This window comes from Clavelina lepadiformis, chromosome 6 (assembly GCF_947623445.1).
Source record: "Clavelina lepadiformis chromosome 6, kaClaLepa1.1, whole genome shotgun sequence".
NCBI classification, from domain to species: domain Eukaryota; kingdom Metazoa; phylum Chordata; class Ascidiacea; order Aplousobranchia; family Clavelinidae; genus Clavelina; species Clavelina lepadiformis.
Genome location: NC_135245.1, coordinates 8492785 through 8509106, shown reverse-complemented (window position 1 = coordinate 8509106; position 16322 = coordinate 8492785). Strand labels below are relative to the sequence as shown.

Sequence of the window (16322 nt, the reverse complement as noted above, 5' to 3'; positions counted from 1 at the left end):
AAATCAACAGCTAATCTTTAGGATTCAAAATATGAAATATTTAATATCTATAAAGAAATTGGTAGGCAAAATATTTTTTATGGATACGTGTTAAAATACTTACGAAGTCGCATATTCTCGATTTTCTCCCCACGCAAAGCAATGACCAAATTGTGAATCTGCATACTCATGAAGACCCCCAGCCGCTCCAACACTGAAATAACCCCAAACATTCTTGTTGCTGCGAAAATTCAGCTCCTGAACAGTTCCTGAACAAGGTTTTCTCATGTGAGCTATCCTTTACTATTCAATTTGACAATAAATATTTAAGCAACGTACCTGCACTGGGCTTAAACCCTTCATCAGGATTTTCACTTGTAATTCTAGCTGCAATGACATGACCATGGGCTTTTGGTTTATGAGGCGGGCTACAAATCAAATAAAAAATATTAAGTGCTGGTATTTACAAACGTATGAACACCTTTAAGACAGAAAATACACCAACAAGTAACTTTAGAACATCTATAATATACTTCATAAAATTAATAGGTGATTCAAGCAGGGGGTCCTCATTATACAAAATACGTATGTCACGAATGCGATAAAGGGGAATTCCCATGCCAATCTGAAGTTGGGCAGCTGGAAGATTAACATCAGCAATCATTTCTGTGCAAGGATGTTCAACCTACAACAAAACAATTTCAAGTAAGCAAATCCAGTCGAAATGAACAGTTATTTGCAGTAATATTGGTTACTGTACAGCAAATTGTTTTACCTGTAGCCTTGGATTAAGTTCCAAAAAGTAGTAATTTCCATTTTCATCATACAAGTATTCTACAGTTCCAGCACTGACATAGCCAACCATTTTGGCCAATTTAACAGCATCCTGATAAAAAAAGCGTAAAAACGTAGCTGTGAACATATTAACCCAAAGTGTAGTAAACATGCAATAGTAAACAACTGTTTTGCACAAAGCTAAAATGATAAATGAAACAAATACACCTCTTTAGGAAGCTAACTTTAATGACTATTATTTGCCAAATACATTTAAACCTTCAAGTGTTTGGCCAAGGTTTCAAAACAGATCATTATTAAAGACTAATAATAATCTTCAATGCCCAAGCAATCTAAAATAATAACGAAAATAAATCAGAAGCAGAGCCAAAATCTAACCATCTCCATACGAGACCAAACATCATCACTAGCCACAGTAGTGGGTGCTTCTTCAATTATTTTCTGATGGCGACGTTGAATAGAACAATCACGTCCAAATAAAGATATTGCATTTCCATATTGGTCCGCCAACACCTGTACTTCTAGATGTCGTGACCTGACATATAAACTAGTTAGCAACACAAAGTAAAGGGCAAAGATTTGTCAATTAGCATATTGGAGAAAGAAGTTTTCAACAATATGCAGTGGTTAAGCAGTTATTGGTAAAAAAGTATCGCTAATATGCTAATACTTATGACAAAGGTGATGTAAAGGTGGCGTGATTACAACATCACAATCTAAATTCAATAAAAGCACTATTTGTACGAACAGGATAGACTTAACTAAATGCCAGATATTCTTATTATGCACTTCAAGCACACATATATAAACTACACATAATGGGATACATTTTTGGCGATAATTGTTCAACCACTGAATATTATTTAAACTTTTCAGTTTGGTACACATACTGACAACTTTTGGTTAAGGTCAACTTGTTTTAGCACTTGCTCCTAACTTTAAACAACCCAGCAAAGGCTAAAACGTCACTGACTGTGTAGACAACTTCATGATAAAGATTGGTGACCCAGGAACTTCTGATTGTACTTGACGAAGTGCAGCTGGAAAATCATCAGGATTCAACACTTTTCGTATGCCTTTTCCTCCTCCACCTTCCGAGGCTTTTATCATTAAAGGATAGCCTATTTCCAATGCCACCTTTGAGAAAAATCGGTGTAATATTACTATGATGTGATTTTTGTCAGCATTCATTTCAATCACAACAAATTGTACAATTTTACAATGAAAATTGAACATTTCAATAAAAATGAATGAATTTTACAATGAAAACTGATAAAAACCGTAATGCATTCTTCAAAAACATTTCAAATGACCTTCAAAGCATTTTCCACTCCTTGAATACATCCCTTTCTATATATTTCATCTGGTACGGTAATAAATTTGCCAGCGCTTCCATTATCAAGAGAATTGCCGCCACTTGTTTCTGCTCCATTGTGCTGCAGCACTGTAAGCCTGGAGCCACTCCAAGGCAAGGTAGGCACTCCAGCAGTTTGAGCAACAATAGAGGAGGCTATTTTGTCACCTTGTAGTAAAATTAGTTCATCTGTATGTTATAAACTGTATGACTGTATATAAAATAAATATTACACACAGGCAAATAATAACATTTTTACCAAGAGCCCACATGGCTGATGCAGATGGACCAAGAAAAACGATATTAACCTTGCTCAGCATTTCTGGCAGCTTAGAATTTTCACTTGCATGGCCCCAACCAGCCCAGACTGCCTAATTTCAAAACAAGAAAAGTATGAAGAGTAAAAATAATCTAGCTTAAAACAAAGAATGTATATACAACAATACTTTGGGCCATATAAGATTAAACAGATTTGTTGCCAAGGTGTTTAAGTTACCTGTGCTGCCGTACGTCTAGCCAGGTCAACTATCAATTCAACATTGGCATAGTTATTATTATTTGAACCACCAGGAACATGAACATAACTGTCTGCCTGTCTAATGTACTCTGCATTAGCAGTAAGATCTTCAGGTGTCACCATGGCAATAAAATGAATTGCTCTTTCATTACGAAACATTTCATAAGCCCATCTTCTGATAGAACGCATGCATTTGACAGCAGCAATCCCATTGTTTGCAATAAGTACCTGAAAAGTAGCAGACCAGGTAATGAAAAATTTGTTGTTTGTATTAAATACCTGGACTGTGTGCAAGCAAGCTCAAAAAATAGAACTGTTACAGAAAAATGGCAAAAGTTTAGGCAGTGAAATCAAGTATATAAGCACTCTATCTTAGTTATGTTGAATCATAGTAAATAATTTATGCATACTATATTACTTTTTCTATAACACGATTTCCACCCAAAATCTTTACTAGTTCTGGAACAGTGGCAGCAACACTTCTGCTATTCTGCCTCCGAAGTTGACTTTTTGTTCCAGTTGTTGCGCTGCCGTTTGATAGTGAAGGAGATGTGTGAGATGATGTTGGGTCTAAATTGCTTCTGCAAGAAACACAATTGGTAACAAGACTTTAAAAGGCCTAAATAAAATATCATAACATCATAAAAATATGTTTATAAGCAGTGCATTAAAATACTACTAATTAAACGTTGACAGAGACAGATCAAAAATGGTTCATTGCACTTTTGAAAGCAAGAAGTCATTAAATGTGTTTTGTCTTTTTGTAAAAACATACTCTTTTGAGCTTTTTGTTTCCAAAGAAATGTCAACATCATCGTCATGTTCAATGAGGGCCTCCACAATTCGTTCTAGTGGCAGCGGCCACGTCATGCATCGCTGAAAACCGTTTATTGCACGAGAAGCGTAATGTCTTTTAGCAACCTTTCTCCAAGAGGGATAATTTCGAGATCGCTTTTTACACGCGATACACATCAAGACGTCCTTTTCAGACACAAACAGATTGCCAGTTACCGATTTTCTGCGAGGAGATAGTCCCTCAACAAGTTTGCCGTTCAAGGCTGTGATTTCTGATCGGCCAACGCTTTCCGTGTTACCAGCAACGACGGTACCACAACGCCAGCATAGAAAACGTTTTCTTTGTTTGCTTTTATGAATGTAGTGAGTAAGGCCCGAGCATGGGTCAGACGAGTTCGTGGCAGGTGGACATAAACTTTCCCGCACACACGAAATGATGGGATCGCATACGTAAGTCAGATTAGACAAATCTTGTTTTTGACCAACTACACGGTGTAAATTTTCGCTGCCTTCGTTCGAACTAATCTGTTGACTGACGTAACCGTTATTTTTCACCGACGTCGATTCCCCATCTTGCTTTTCCAAAGCTGTTTTCGGACGTACCTGCTGCGCTACATAAATACGGTCACCCAAACTATCATTCGATGAAAGAGCAGATTCTTTGACATCATCGATGTATACTCCACTGCGTCCAATACTCGAGAATGAACAAGACTTTGGCGAACTGTGCGTCAAATGCGCCAAAACCATCGTAGCAAAAGGAGGCTTAAAACCGCGACATCGGTCAATGGGTGCGTTGTATCAGATTTTCCAAACCACAAAAACAAGTACAGGCTATCCGTTTCACTTTATGCCGATGTGGATACTCCATGAATTTTTAATAACAATATGTATGCAACTGACATTCACAGTAATCGGTTTCCTGAACCAGTAAAAACAAAAGAAAGCAATTTTATCAGTTTACCCTGGCTGTTATAAGTATATTTGCACCATCATATCGCGACGGTGCGCAAACTATAGCAACCCAAAACAAGCGTGCGCTACCGCCACCAACCTCCTATAGACACTTGATCATGCATTTATACTCAGTGTAGTCAGCTGCACTGCATTACTGGTGTTTTAATAATTGTTGTTATACCTTAAATCGACGGCAAGTTAAGTGGCTATAAAATTGTAGAAACTCATCTTCAAACGAGATAAAGGCAAAGTCCAGATTTCTTAGCCTCAAGCGCCGATAAGCTAACACTTCACTTCGAATACAACTGAGCAATAATATAATTAATTAATGCACAAATTCCAATACTGACTACCACTGTTTGACTTTAATCCTAAAAGCGTCAATCAGTTTCTGGCAATCACAAAACACTGCGTGAAGATATACAATGGAAAACCGTTAACTTAACCTCGAAGTAACTTAAGAAGTCTCGGTAAAATGCCTGTCATAGTAATGTTATTAATAGTAGCCTATACTAAGTTTCGATAACTCGACTGCAGTTTAATTGGTTCCCTTCAGTTCTGTGCTGACGAGCTGCCGCAGCAATTATCTCACATGTTTCTCCAGGACGACACCGGAAAACAAAAACAAGATGACCCGAAATTACCTACGGTATCTACATTACCATGACGCAGTCTCGCGACCAATGAAAGAATACAACGTACTATACAACTCGAACTAGGCTAATGGCAACAAAAAAAATAATTCATCGCAAATATTCATTTTGGCCATATATATTGTTATGAAGCAAGACAAGCGCTACCGCCTATTTAACCTGACAAAGCAAGATCGCGTGAAGTCACAGTTCACTGACTTCATCATGACCGATAGTTACCTCGACTTGCTCTTGCGATCAATCAGATGTTTTCAATTTCAGCTACGTATGGCGTGTCTGGCGTAGTGCGACGTGAAAAACGAGTCGACGAACATACAAATATACTGTACATAACAAAATTAACAAAAAAGTATTTCGTAATAACAATGCTATCATTTTTATGATAGATACTATGTGGGTCAGTGCACGGTTGTACAGTAATCACAAGACTCAAAACGTGACATGACGTTAATAGGTTAAGTATTTATCAGATTGTTTTAAATTTCTTGCATTGTATTAAAGTGTTTTGAAGGCTTAGAGTTCTTTATCTGTCATTTGAGACTGCAACTGGGAAACTATTACTACAGTGATCACATGTACAAGCAAAATTGCAAATGACGCCACTCAAAAATAACAACCACAAACGCAATCCTTGGAAACTGGCCGAAACATGTCACCTATACCTAACCTAAATAATTTTCTAGTCTAAATCTAGACACTATCTACCGTTCTACCCACTATTTTACAGCAAAAAAATCGAGCTTTCAAAGCTATTTTCTACAGGTTCTTGTTAACCTAATTTAAATGTGGTAATATAGTAACTTAAACCTAACCTAAATCTTCCTTTTAATGATAACAATCTAAATCTAACTCCAGTAAAACCTTAATTAGCTAAAATCTACTTTTTGCATACCCTTTCTCGGACTTAGGTGGGCAGTACCGCAGCACTGTAGTATCGAATTACTGTTCAGCGGTACTTATTCAGTACCAATACCGGTACCGAATCTCTGTACCGAATTACTTTTTTCAAGAAATTTCAATCGGTTCCGCTACTCGGCACTTGTCACGTGATAATTTAAAAATTTGAACAAGTATGTTGTCAAAAATACATGTTACTTAATCCTTAATACTAAGTATAGCATCGGTTAATCGTTTTTAAGCTAGAAATGTCAAGGAAAATTGCAAGCGATTAACGACACATATGTTTTGAGCTGCAGTAACGTTTACAGGGGGGCATAATAACGGCAAACATTGTATTTGCAGCAGCATGTTTTACACAACAACTATAGGTACCCACAAAGTACCGAACAATTTTTTAATATTATTAGTATTTAACAATTTTTTAATATTTTTAATTTTTTAATAATATTAGTACCGAATACCGGAACCGTCAGCACGTTTTTTGCCAAGTACCGGTACCGACGATACTTTCAAAGTACCGACTGCCCACCTCTGTTCTCAGATTCTCCTACCCTAACCGCCTTCTTTAAAAACGGGCTTACCATAAATGGTTACTTTTAATATGAAATGTGAAACATCAATCATGTGATCATCGCTCTACACATTGACCACTCTCGTTCAGACTTGAGGATATTTATTGAGTAGGACTGCATTTGGTAACAGACACGGTTACAAACTTAGAACGTTTCTTCGTGGTCCATTAGACTTATCACTAGGTGGTAACTTTTACAAACAAATTAATAATAGCAAAATAGTACCGCTATGAGCACCTTCCATTTCAAGTAAAAACTACTACTTAACAACCAAAACTTATTTCTCATACGGAAATAAAGTGAATCATCATACAGTTTACGTTACCATAAATGAATTTTTGGCGTACCACAAACAACTGTGAGTTGAACAAAACCTCGAGTTCAAGCGAAGCAAGTTCTTATTAGCTGTTTATTTGCATTTTAATAAGCGATTCGCCCGGACAAGTAAAGTTCCTTCGAGTTCTCCAAAATTTCCAATCACGTGAAGTGGAAACCGTCACTGTACTCAACGCCTTCGTAGTAAATGTACTTACTCTGAAATAATCCTAGTAAAATTTAGATTTTTCAATTGCGACATTTATTCGATATTATTCAAAGTAAAGATTAGTTTTGGTAAGAGTAAGAACGCATTCTTATCATGGAGTTTCCTTCTGATGATAACAATCTTTTATTTCAGCGTGGCGATTGGTGACCCTCCAAGTGAGCATTATAATATCAATAGCTTGTAAAATTATGCTATCGTGATGACAATTCAGCAGATGAGACAATACAGTACCAACAACATCAGACCATTGATTATAATAATATGACGCAACTTCAAATAAAACAAACACGTGACTAGTCGGGTCAACAGCTTCGATAACCCAATTCACAATTTCACCATCGCATAATTGTTTGCCTACTGTTAATTATAAAACATGTTTTAAAGTGAAAACATGCGCGATTTTTACGGCAACTTGTGTTTACGCGAAACCAAGGATGTCTTTTCAGAACTTCTTAAATAACACTCCAAGTATATCTTCCAGAGTAGTAAACTTCCCCACTCGCGGACATACAAGTTTAGTGTCAAAAGCACAACCGATTTATAGGGGCATTGGGGGCAATTAACCCTTGGATCTTTCTTCTAAATTAAAATCATACTCATTGTTTTCGGTACGAACAAACTCTTCAAACATTTCGCAAAGCATTTGAAACCGCCTAAGTATTCTATTACCTATATTCTAAATCTATATTACCTAATACAGTACTGGCGGCGACTGCAGATTGGCTGGGTATGCCACGCATAATCTAGCTATCATCAATCTACACTGATATTTGTGCACTCAGCTATTTGCTCCGAAAAAGTCACTGCAAAAGTTTATGCTATACAGCTATAATCTACATTTACTCATTTAAACAAAGCTCCCAAAATATAGCATAGGAATGAGTTAGACAGACAAGCGACACGATGTCAGTTAAAAAATTTACGAAGTGACTATTTTACCGTATGTAGGCCAAGCAGCTCATTGTTGAAGACAGGCGGTTAGATGAAGTCGTTAAATTGATTTATGCAAATTAGGGTTTAGTTGAAGTTACATTTACATTAAAAGGACGCTGTGCGGCTTAGTCTCTTTGTTCCGGTCCCATAATTGTTTCTGAGCATATTTCAGTTTCATTTTGCTGCACTAAATGAGCAGTATAATCTAGTTCCCCACAGTTCTTAAACTATTTTCTGATACTTTTGCATCGCTGAATACATCTCTATACGAAGTGAAAGATTTTGCACAATATACCCGCAAAACGTGACGTAAAGTGCCCAAATCACGCGCTAGACGCCACTGGGGCGTGGGAATAACCTATTTTGTGTGTGAAAGCACAAGGTAACACAGCGCTTACTAACAACGTGATATACTCGAGAGAAAGGCTCTATGTTCTATGTTCACCTCAAACCTATAGTAACCTTTTACAAATTATTGCAAACGGGAATATTACATCCGTTCTGCCAGGCACTTTTCCACTTACCCATGCATGGCGACGGCAAATACTCTCAGTTAAAAAGATAGTTATTCTTAGCTATCTTTTTTGACCACATAAACGGCTACATAAAATCAACTTCTGATCCTCTATTCAACAAACAAGTCAAGCTTTAAATAGGACAACGGTGTCAGTAGTCGGTGATACAGTACAAAAGGAATAAACACAATTAACACACTTTAAACAAGTTAAAACAATTTTAATGTAATCAGGGCGCTGAAGTGTAGTGAAGAGATAAGACAGCTTTGAGAGCAAAAATAGAAAATTGGGTTAACTATTGTTTGTCACACCATCAATCAACTAAACAAACGTTTTAACTTCTTGCCTAACCAAAACTGGTTTCCAATATCGGAAATATTAATGGTCTGTTGTGAACAACAAAAAATAAGTAGCGACATAAACAACATAGCATAAATCGTCTGTAGATGACCAATGCATGAATGCCTACCTTAACCGTCAGTTAAGCATTGTTAAAATTTCGAATTGAATTGACAAAAACAAAGACGGCAATTCTCTGTTCTTTAACATTGTTATACAAATGCAAGCCAAACACACTCTGATGCAAGGATTATAAACTTGTAGTCAGCCACTAGAGTATTAGAGTAAGTAGACCGTTCTATGCCATGTTGTTGCTCACCTGGAACAACTGGTACAAAACAATCTATCCATCGCCATTAACATCGTTGCTGCAGTCGTTGAAATGCAAAATGAACAATCGTTCAATTGAAAATATATGTTTCTGTATATGCTTAATATTGACATGGAGTTAACAATATAAATAGGGTAGAAGTAGGCAATAGTAGTCAGAAAAACATGTTAAGATCAAAGTAAATAACATGCAGTAGCAGTCAAGCAGCACCTTTTCACAATTGTGGTGTCAATGTATTATTTTATTCACATGTATTCATGGGTCTGTGGAGTATGTAAAAAAATTTAAAAAAAAAAACAAAAATAGTACAAATGTAAAGAGTTTTTCAGCTTTCCATCATATAAAATTTCCCAATACTAAATTGATAAATGTATATTCCAGCAGAAAGTTCATTTAAGCTACAAGATCGAAAAACTGCAAATACCGATGAAACTAAAATGCTGCTGCAACTTTTTTCATACTACTTAGGACATAAAAAACTGAGGCAGACACAGATGATGATAACAAGAAACAGGTTATATGAAGAGAAGAAACAGATGTTTTGAGTGTTGCCAAATAAAATTATTGACAGTCAACGTTTACAATTGAAATCCTTTATGGGGCATACACTTGGACATACATATTATGTGATTAAATTTAACAGCAAAGTGTTGAAAATCAAAAAAAAATTCGGAAGAAACACTACCAACTAAAACAATAAAATCACTATTTGAAATACTATTTTCTTAGCTGACGATCAACTGATGATGGTTAATTTATAGAATGTTTGCATTCATGTAAAATTATACCAAACTTTAGCTAACATTTTGCTTGCTATAAGTCACCTTGCAAGGAAATAGGAACGCAAAGGTATTGTTTTCTTTTTAACACCTTTAAAAACATTCTTTTTGTTGAATTCTCTCAAATAAATACCAGTAAGTATCATAGAACTTCTATTTGCTGAAAGCTGAGAAAGATATTTTATGTAAAAAAATTACTTGCCAATCTTTGAAGATGTTTTTGCAGTATATGTAGCAAGAGCAATCCATTTTACCATTGGCGGAATGCAATTTTTATTAAGGGTTTTAAAATTGTGCTGCCAGCAAATGATAAAAAGCATAAACTATGTTCTAAATAAATTAAAGCATTATAATGATTCTTAGTGACAGATAAATGTCATATTTTATGCAGGTTTGAGTACGGTTAAGAAATCATTTTAATTTATTATCTGTTTGAATGTCGTTTTAGTTTGTTTTATGTGGGCCACCAAAAAAAGGAAGTTCCCCGGCTCACAGCTTGATACCAAAAGCTGTACCATTACAACACTAAGCCAATAAAAATTAGTTTCGTATTGGGGAATATCTGTAACAAAACTCGCAAATACCTGCCTTACATGTGATAAAGATTAGAATGCAAATACAAACTTATTAGTGTTTTATGTTGCCTATTTACTGGGGAAAGCACAAGTACAGTATTAAAAAGTATGCAAACCTTCCTGCTTCTGATTTCTCCGTTAAAGCACTGGAACCATTATCATCAGCGTTATTTTTCTCTGACTGATTATGTAATGCAGGAATGGAGTCAGATGATGAGGAGCTTGATCCTGACCAGAGAACAAATTCCACAGTTTTTGCAGCATCACTCATTTTTGTGAATTCAAAATATCATACATAATACACACAAATGCAGCATATATCCTCCTAACACCAATTATAAGCAGGGAATAATTATACATGCTGGTTAATTCCATGATATTAGTGTAAAGTAGCAAAAATTGAATCAACAAAACTGATAAATAATATTATGTATCTATTAGAGTGCCTCCGTCTTTCTAAGAAAATCATTCTTTGTTATTTATACTTTTTGCATTTTATTTTTGAAAGCATTTGTATATTTAGTATAAAGCAATTATCTAAAAAGGCAGAATTAAATTTAATCTCTTTTTCTTTTACCTTAACTTTTTCATAGTCCTCATTACATCTGACAGAACTACTAATTTTGTGCATATTTTAAAGGTTAGTGTATCAAACAAAACACCAGCTTGGTTTTATTTACCTTTATCTGGATTCAAATTTAAAGTTAAATAAAAAAAAAGCATTTGTCCTGTCAGCCGCGAAAATAACACTTACAAAGCTTGATAAAAAATACTTTGCTGATATTACTGTGTTTCTTTATGCTTAGTTACCTTATACGCCAAGTAGGACATTCATTTGTAACCAAAAACCTTTTGCCATAAATTTCTTAATTCTAAAATTGTGTTTAAACAAAAGTAGTGATCAACGGGTAATAATAACATAGCTTAACTTTTCATATTATCATATCCTATAAAGTAGTTCTTTGGGCAAAATTGACTTGAAACATTGCTTTTTTCTGTTATTGTGTATTGTAATATGTTATTGTAGCATAGTTATCTTAATCTCTAGTGTGTATACGCCATAGTCGGTGTATTCACTATTTATCACAAATACTGTAGTTGAAGGGAATGTAGAGGCATGATTTCCTAATGACATTATTATACTTTTATTTGATTCGTACTGTCTATCTTTTAGTGCACTTGTTGGCCTCAATATTGTGTTCTCTCTTCGCCACAGAACGAAGATACCACAAACGGGATTCCAGTACCTAGGATGGAGTTTCTTTTGTGCTGTTTTCTTTAAACATCCATTTGTTGTGCACTTAAGATAATGTCATTTTAATCTAAGTAGGCCTATGTCACTTTATCTATTTATTTCGGCTGTTAATGCAAGTGTTTTTAATATGAGGGAACATGCCCTCTACATCTTCCAACAGTGTAGTTGTTTCGGCGTTTGTGTTATTTTGGCCTTAAATTCGTTAAACTTAAGAATTATTTTGTGGCTTTGGTGGCCATGCTATCCTACCATCTTATAGCACTACTGTATTATTGCTACCTTGCTTGTTTTAAGCCCTAGGGCTTTGCCACTTTTTCCTGCATGTTAACTGTTCGTTAGCATGTGTTTTATTGTGCTATAACTACAACGGTTTAGCATCCTGACTTTCGCTCCGCACAGTTAATGGCGAAAAATAAACAATACAATACAAAATACATTGCGTGATGAATTTTAGAAGCACATTTGCAGTACGCTTGGCAAGACCTCCTAGCCGTAGCCTACACCCTCATAGTAAATCAAACAGCACTTACAGACGTAATGCTTTCAGGCGACGAAGAATGCGGTGCGACATGCAACCAACAATAAACTAACCGGGGTTTTCGGCATTTCGACTGCTAACGCCGGTTACCAGTGTTTCGGTTTCAGATTTTCAGAACTGCCACATATTTATCTCCTCTGGACTACTGCCTTGTGGGGCAGAGGAGCTTGAGTGCCTCGACAAACTTTCGATGTATACTGGAGAAAACTTTGTTTCCAAAAGGATACCCATAACAGGTCAGGTTGAAAGTAAGGTGTGGAAGGCAATGTCCATAATCTTCCAAGTTATGATGTAAAATTGTGCAAGTAATTTGTACCGCGTTGTTTATGGCATAACATCATAAGTTGCAAAAAGTTCTGTCGTTGTTTTGACAGCCTGTCTGGTAAACATGTTAATCTGCGAATTAACCGCATTGCAGTACAAAAAAATTATACAAAATATTAGTGATGGTCAAAGTAACCACATAAGCTACAACTTAAGCAGAAGAAGCGTCAGAGCATTGTTACGTTACGTCAGAGCACTGTTACGTTACGAAATAGGTGAAAATCAATTTGAGGACTGTTTGTCAACGCTTTGTGCATATGTGATTGACTGGTTGCTGATGAAAATTACTACAAATTATCTTCGAACTAAAACAGTGGTTCCCGAACGCCGGTCCGAAATTGTATCTTACTTTATGCCAAGCTAGTTTTAATATGGACTCATATTGCAGGGAGTAAAGTTGTTACTCCCTACAAAACCCATCGTATGCCTGGCCGATTCATAGCAGTAAAACTGGCATATCTCGCCTTCGTTAATACTTCGTTGGCGTACCGCAAACGCAATAACAGCTTTGGTTAACAAAAAGATTACCAAAGAGATTTAAACACTTTAACGAACATTTAAATCTCTTTGAGATTACACACATCTGTTCTATACATTACAATCTTTTGTTGTCGGTCTGTGGTAATAAAGGGATATTATAATATACAAATCGAATAGAATATAGAATTCTTATTTTCAGACGTCTGCTTAACGAAACATGACGTCAATAATAGATAACATTGCGTACCGATAACTTTCTGTTTTCCGTTTTAAGTCGTGACATAGGCTAAGTATCGTGCCTGCCTATCTTGCGTGACTTATTCACAGCTGTTCAATGCATTCATTCTACTAAGATCAACCCTATAGCATTGACGTCTTTATGCTGTTGCTGTGCCAATGTTTTGTCGAAATGAAATTGTTCAAAGAAATTTCAATATAATTAGTATACACACTTGTCTGTCCTATGCAACCATTGTTGAATTCTATTTGAAGAAGTTCGGTGTTAAGATAGACAACTTTATTGTCATCTTCACAAGGCAACAAGGAATTTGGTTCTATAATATAGCAGTGGAGAACAAGTCATCATAATATTGATCACTGCCAATTGAAGCTAGTCATCAGACAATAAGCCGTCAAGGTGAACAATTAAATCTGTGGGTGAGAAAAGCAAACAACGACCTCATAAGACTCATATATTATCACCCGCAATAAACATTTCAACAAGTACTTATTGTAGTGAATGCCCACTTTTCATTACAAGTCCGTGAACATTTTTAAAAATTTTTCCCGATTCGTGAACATTTTTCAAAATCTTTACCTGTTCCCCGGAATAAAAATGTTGGGAACCACTGAACTAAAACACCGACTACTTTTTACTTGAATATTTTGTAAACCTACTCAAGTACGTTACTTTGGCCTATACACTACTTAAGTAAAAGTAGAAATACCCATGAACAAAATTACTTAGGTTAAGTCAGTATAGCTAAAGTAGAAGAATTTTACTTCAGTAAAACTACTTGTTACTGACCACCAATGCAAATGATTGACAACTTATCATTCACATTTTTCTTTCTTTATTATATTTTGCTAGTGACGTGTTTTGTCACACGTGAGTAAGCAGTATGTGCAAGCGCATTGCGGCAGATCAAAGATGCAGTCGTGGATTGCAGTGAACGAGTGTGAAGACGCGTAATTTTTCTGAGCAATAAAGCTTGTAAACAGAAATATTGTTGGAAATGCTAGGTTGTGTTAAACTGGAAAGTGTCGATTAAGTGCAGCAAGCACATTTTTACAAAGTAACTATTTCACCGGCGTCCGTTTACTATACCGAAGTTGCTGAATCATAATACCGTGACCGGCAGATTTTTACTAATTTTTTGGTAATTGATTGTCAATCGTTAGCATTTTATTTGAAATCGAATTTTATTCAAATAAACTTAGGATTCGCCTTTAATAATCGATTGATTATTATTCGATTTTTAGGATACCAAAGTGAAAAATAGTCGATTTATTCGTAATAAGTTTGTTGTTAATTCAAACTGTAATCGATTTTCCAGTGACACATGACAATTAACTTTTATCTCATGTACAATTGAATTTAATCGTTATCTACTGGGTAGTTTTGTACCGCCAACAATAAATAGTTGTTTTTCAACACTTAACAGACTGCGTGGTCAATTGAGCATCTTTTACTGTTGCGAAAGATGCCACTGACGTGACGCATCATAATAACGTAAACATAGAACAAGGTGCACTGTTTAAATATGAATTCTGACGGCAAGACTATTATACGGGTTCGATTTACGTACGTTTATCTACATTCTATAATATATTTAAAGTGCTGCGCAGAGTTTTCTAGGTGTGATATACTATATAAAAATTGTCTTAGTCGAAATTTAGTGAAATAAATTTCTGACCTAACGTAACAATTTCATGGGCTGCTTTGGAGTTTAAAGTATAGCCTTACTCGATTGATTAGTTGATTAACGTTATTCAAGTAATCATCCAAAGTCTGGAAAGAATATAAAAAGTAATCGATTTCGAGTAACCAAATAAATCGTCCAAAACGCACAGTTTATTCGAATTAATTGACCAAGATTTTGCCAAAATCGATTAACTTCCGGGTTTAGGTTTAAGTATTCGATTTATTCACCACCATAGTTTAAAAACACCGATTAAATCGAATAAAACCATTTCCGTTAACATTTACTTCATTGCTTCTTCGTTTACTTGGTGGAGGTAATCGCCTCTACTGTACTCCTGACTAATCATTAATATTACAATCTGATTCTCATGAATAATTAGAAGGTTGTGAATCTTGTCTAGAATTCTCTAAACTTCAGTTGAGTAGATTTAATACTAAACAAGGAGAACCTGATTAATTAGACTTTTAATGCTTTTCATTACGAGTTTCAGACAAACACGAGAAATACGACATTATTAAAGCTGTTCAGAGAGAGGGATTTTATTCACCCAATAGCAGTTAAAATGCATCTCTCAACTTACAAGATCAATTAAATTGAAATTTATAGCATGTAACGATACATATATACACTGAAGGAGAGTACGAAAGAGACAGAGTTTTATCTTGAGGGACGATACGCTTATCAAAATAGGAAATGTTTCGCACTTTTGAACTCGAAGATTTACATGTTAGGTGTTTAATTCTAACAAGAGAATCTTAAATAAAACAAATGAGTGTCAATCAACACAGGCTATTTTAGTAAGACAATGCGATGAATACGACGTTAATCGTGCATATATACATATTTACCAATAAGGTTGTCAATGAAACAGAAGTTATTTCAAATTCGGCGAGTTCACAATGCCATGTAGAAAAACATGTTCATAAAACAGGATGACAATCATGTTGTAATCATAAGTAAAATTAATTTTTAATGCAATGTAGACAACATGTTTAGGAAACAGATGGTCAATCAATTATTCTTCCATTGGATAATGATATTGTCGTGCAAGATCGGATTTAGGGGAGGGGGCCCCCACCATTTTTTTGGCCAGCTACATTTGTGTCACAAATTGGGAAAGACACGATTCCGATATAATTAAATCAGTTCGATTTAACGCCAATTATCTTTATTTGATAAATGTTGGCCTCGGAAAACGTAATCTGGCAAAAAATATTTTTTCACAAATGGCGCTCCATTATTATAACCATAGCAGTTACATT

The 16322-nt window shown here is 35.4% G+C and overlaps 1 protein-coding gene across 2 annotated transcripts in view; it reads right to left on the bottom strand.

Annotated features, from left to right (window-relative positions):
* LOC143463535 (acetyl-CoA carboxylase-like) overlaps window positions 1–10877 on the bottom strand; it is a 28347-nt gene extending 17470 nt beyond the window's left edge. Inside the window, exons 1-11 of one of the 2 annotated variants that reach the window (XM_076962051.1) lie at window positions 10655–10877; window positions 3064–3226; window positions 2625–2873; window positions 2388–2499; window positions 2088–2296; window positions 1748–1911; window positions 1153–1309; window positions 755–865; window positions 513–664; window positions 319–407; window positions 104–248 (exon numbers count right to left, since the gene is read on the bottom strand). In XM_076962051.1, coding sequence (XP_076818166.1) covers window positions 104–248; window positions 319–407; window positions 513–664; window positions 755–865; window positions 1153–1309; window positions 1748–1911; window positions 2088–2296; window positions 2388–2499; window positions 2625–2873; window positions 3064–3226; window positions 10655–10809 — 1706 coding nt within the window. In that variant the 5' untranslated portion in view covers window positions 10810–10877. Of the gene's footprint in view, window positions 1–103; window positions 249–318; window positions 408–512; window positions 665–754; window positions 866–1152; window positions 1310–1747; window positions 1912–2087; window positions 2297–2387; window positions 2500–2624; window positions 2874–3063; window positions 3227–3420; window positions 4387–10654 lie in introns of those variants that run through there. The other variant, XM_076962050.1, reaches the window with a different exon arrangement.
* Between the last annotated feature and the right edge of the window lie 5445 nt (window positions 10878–16322).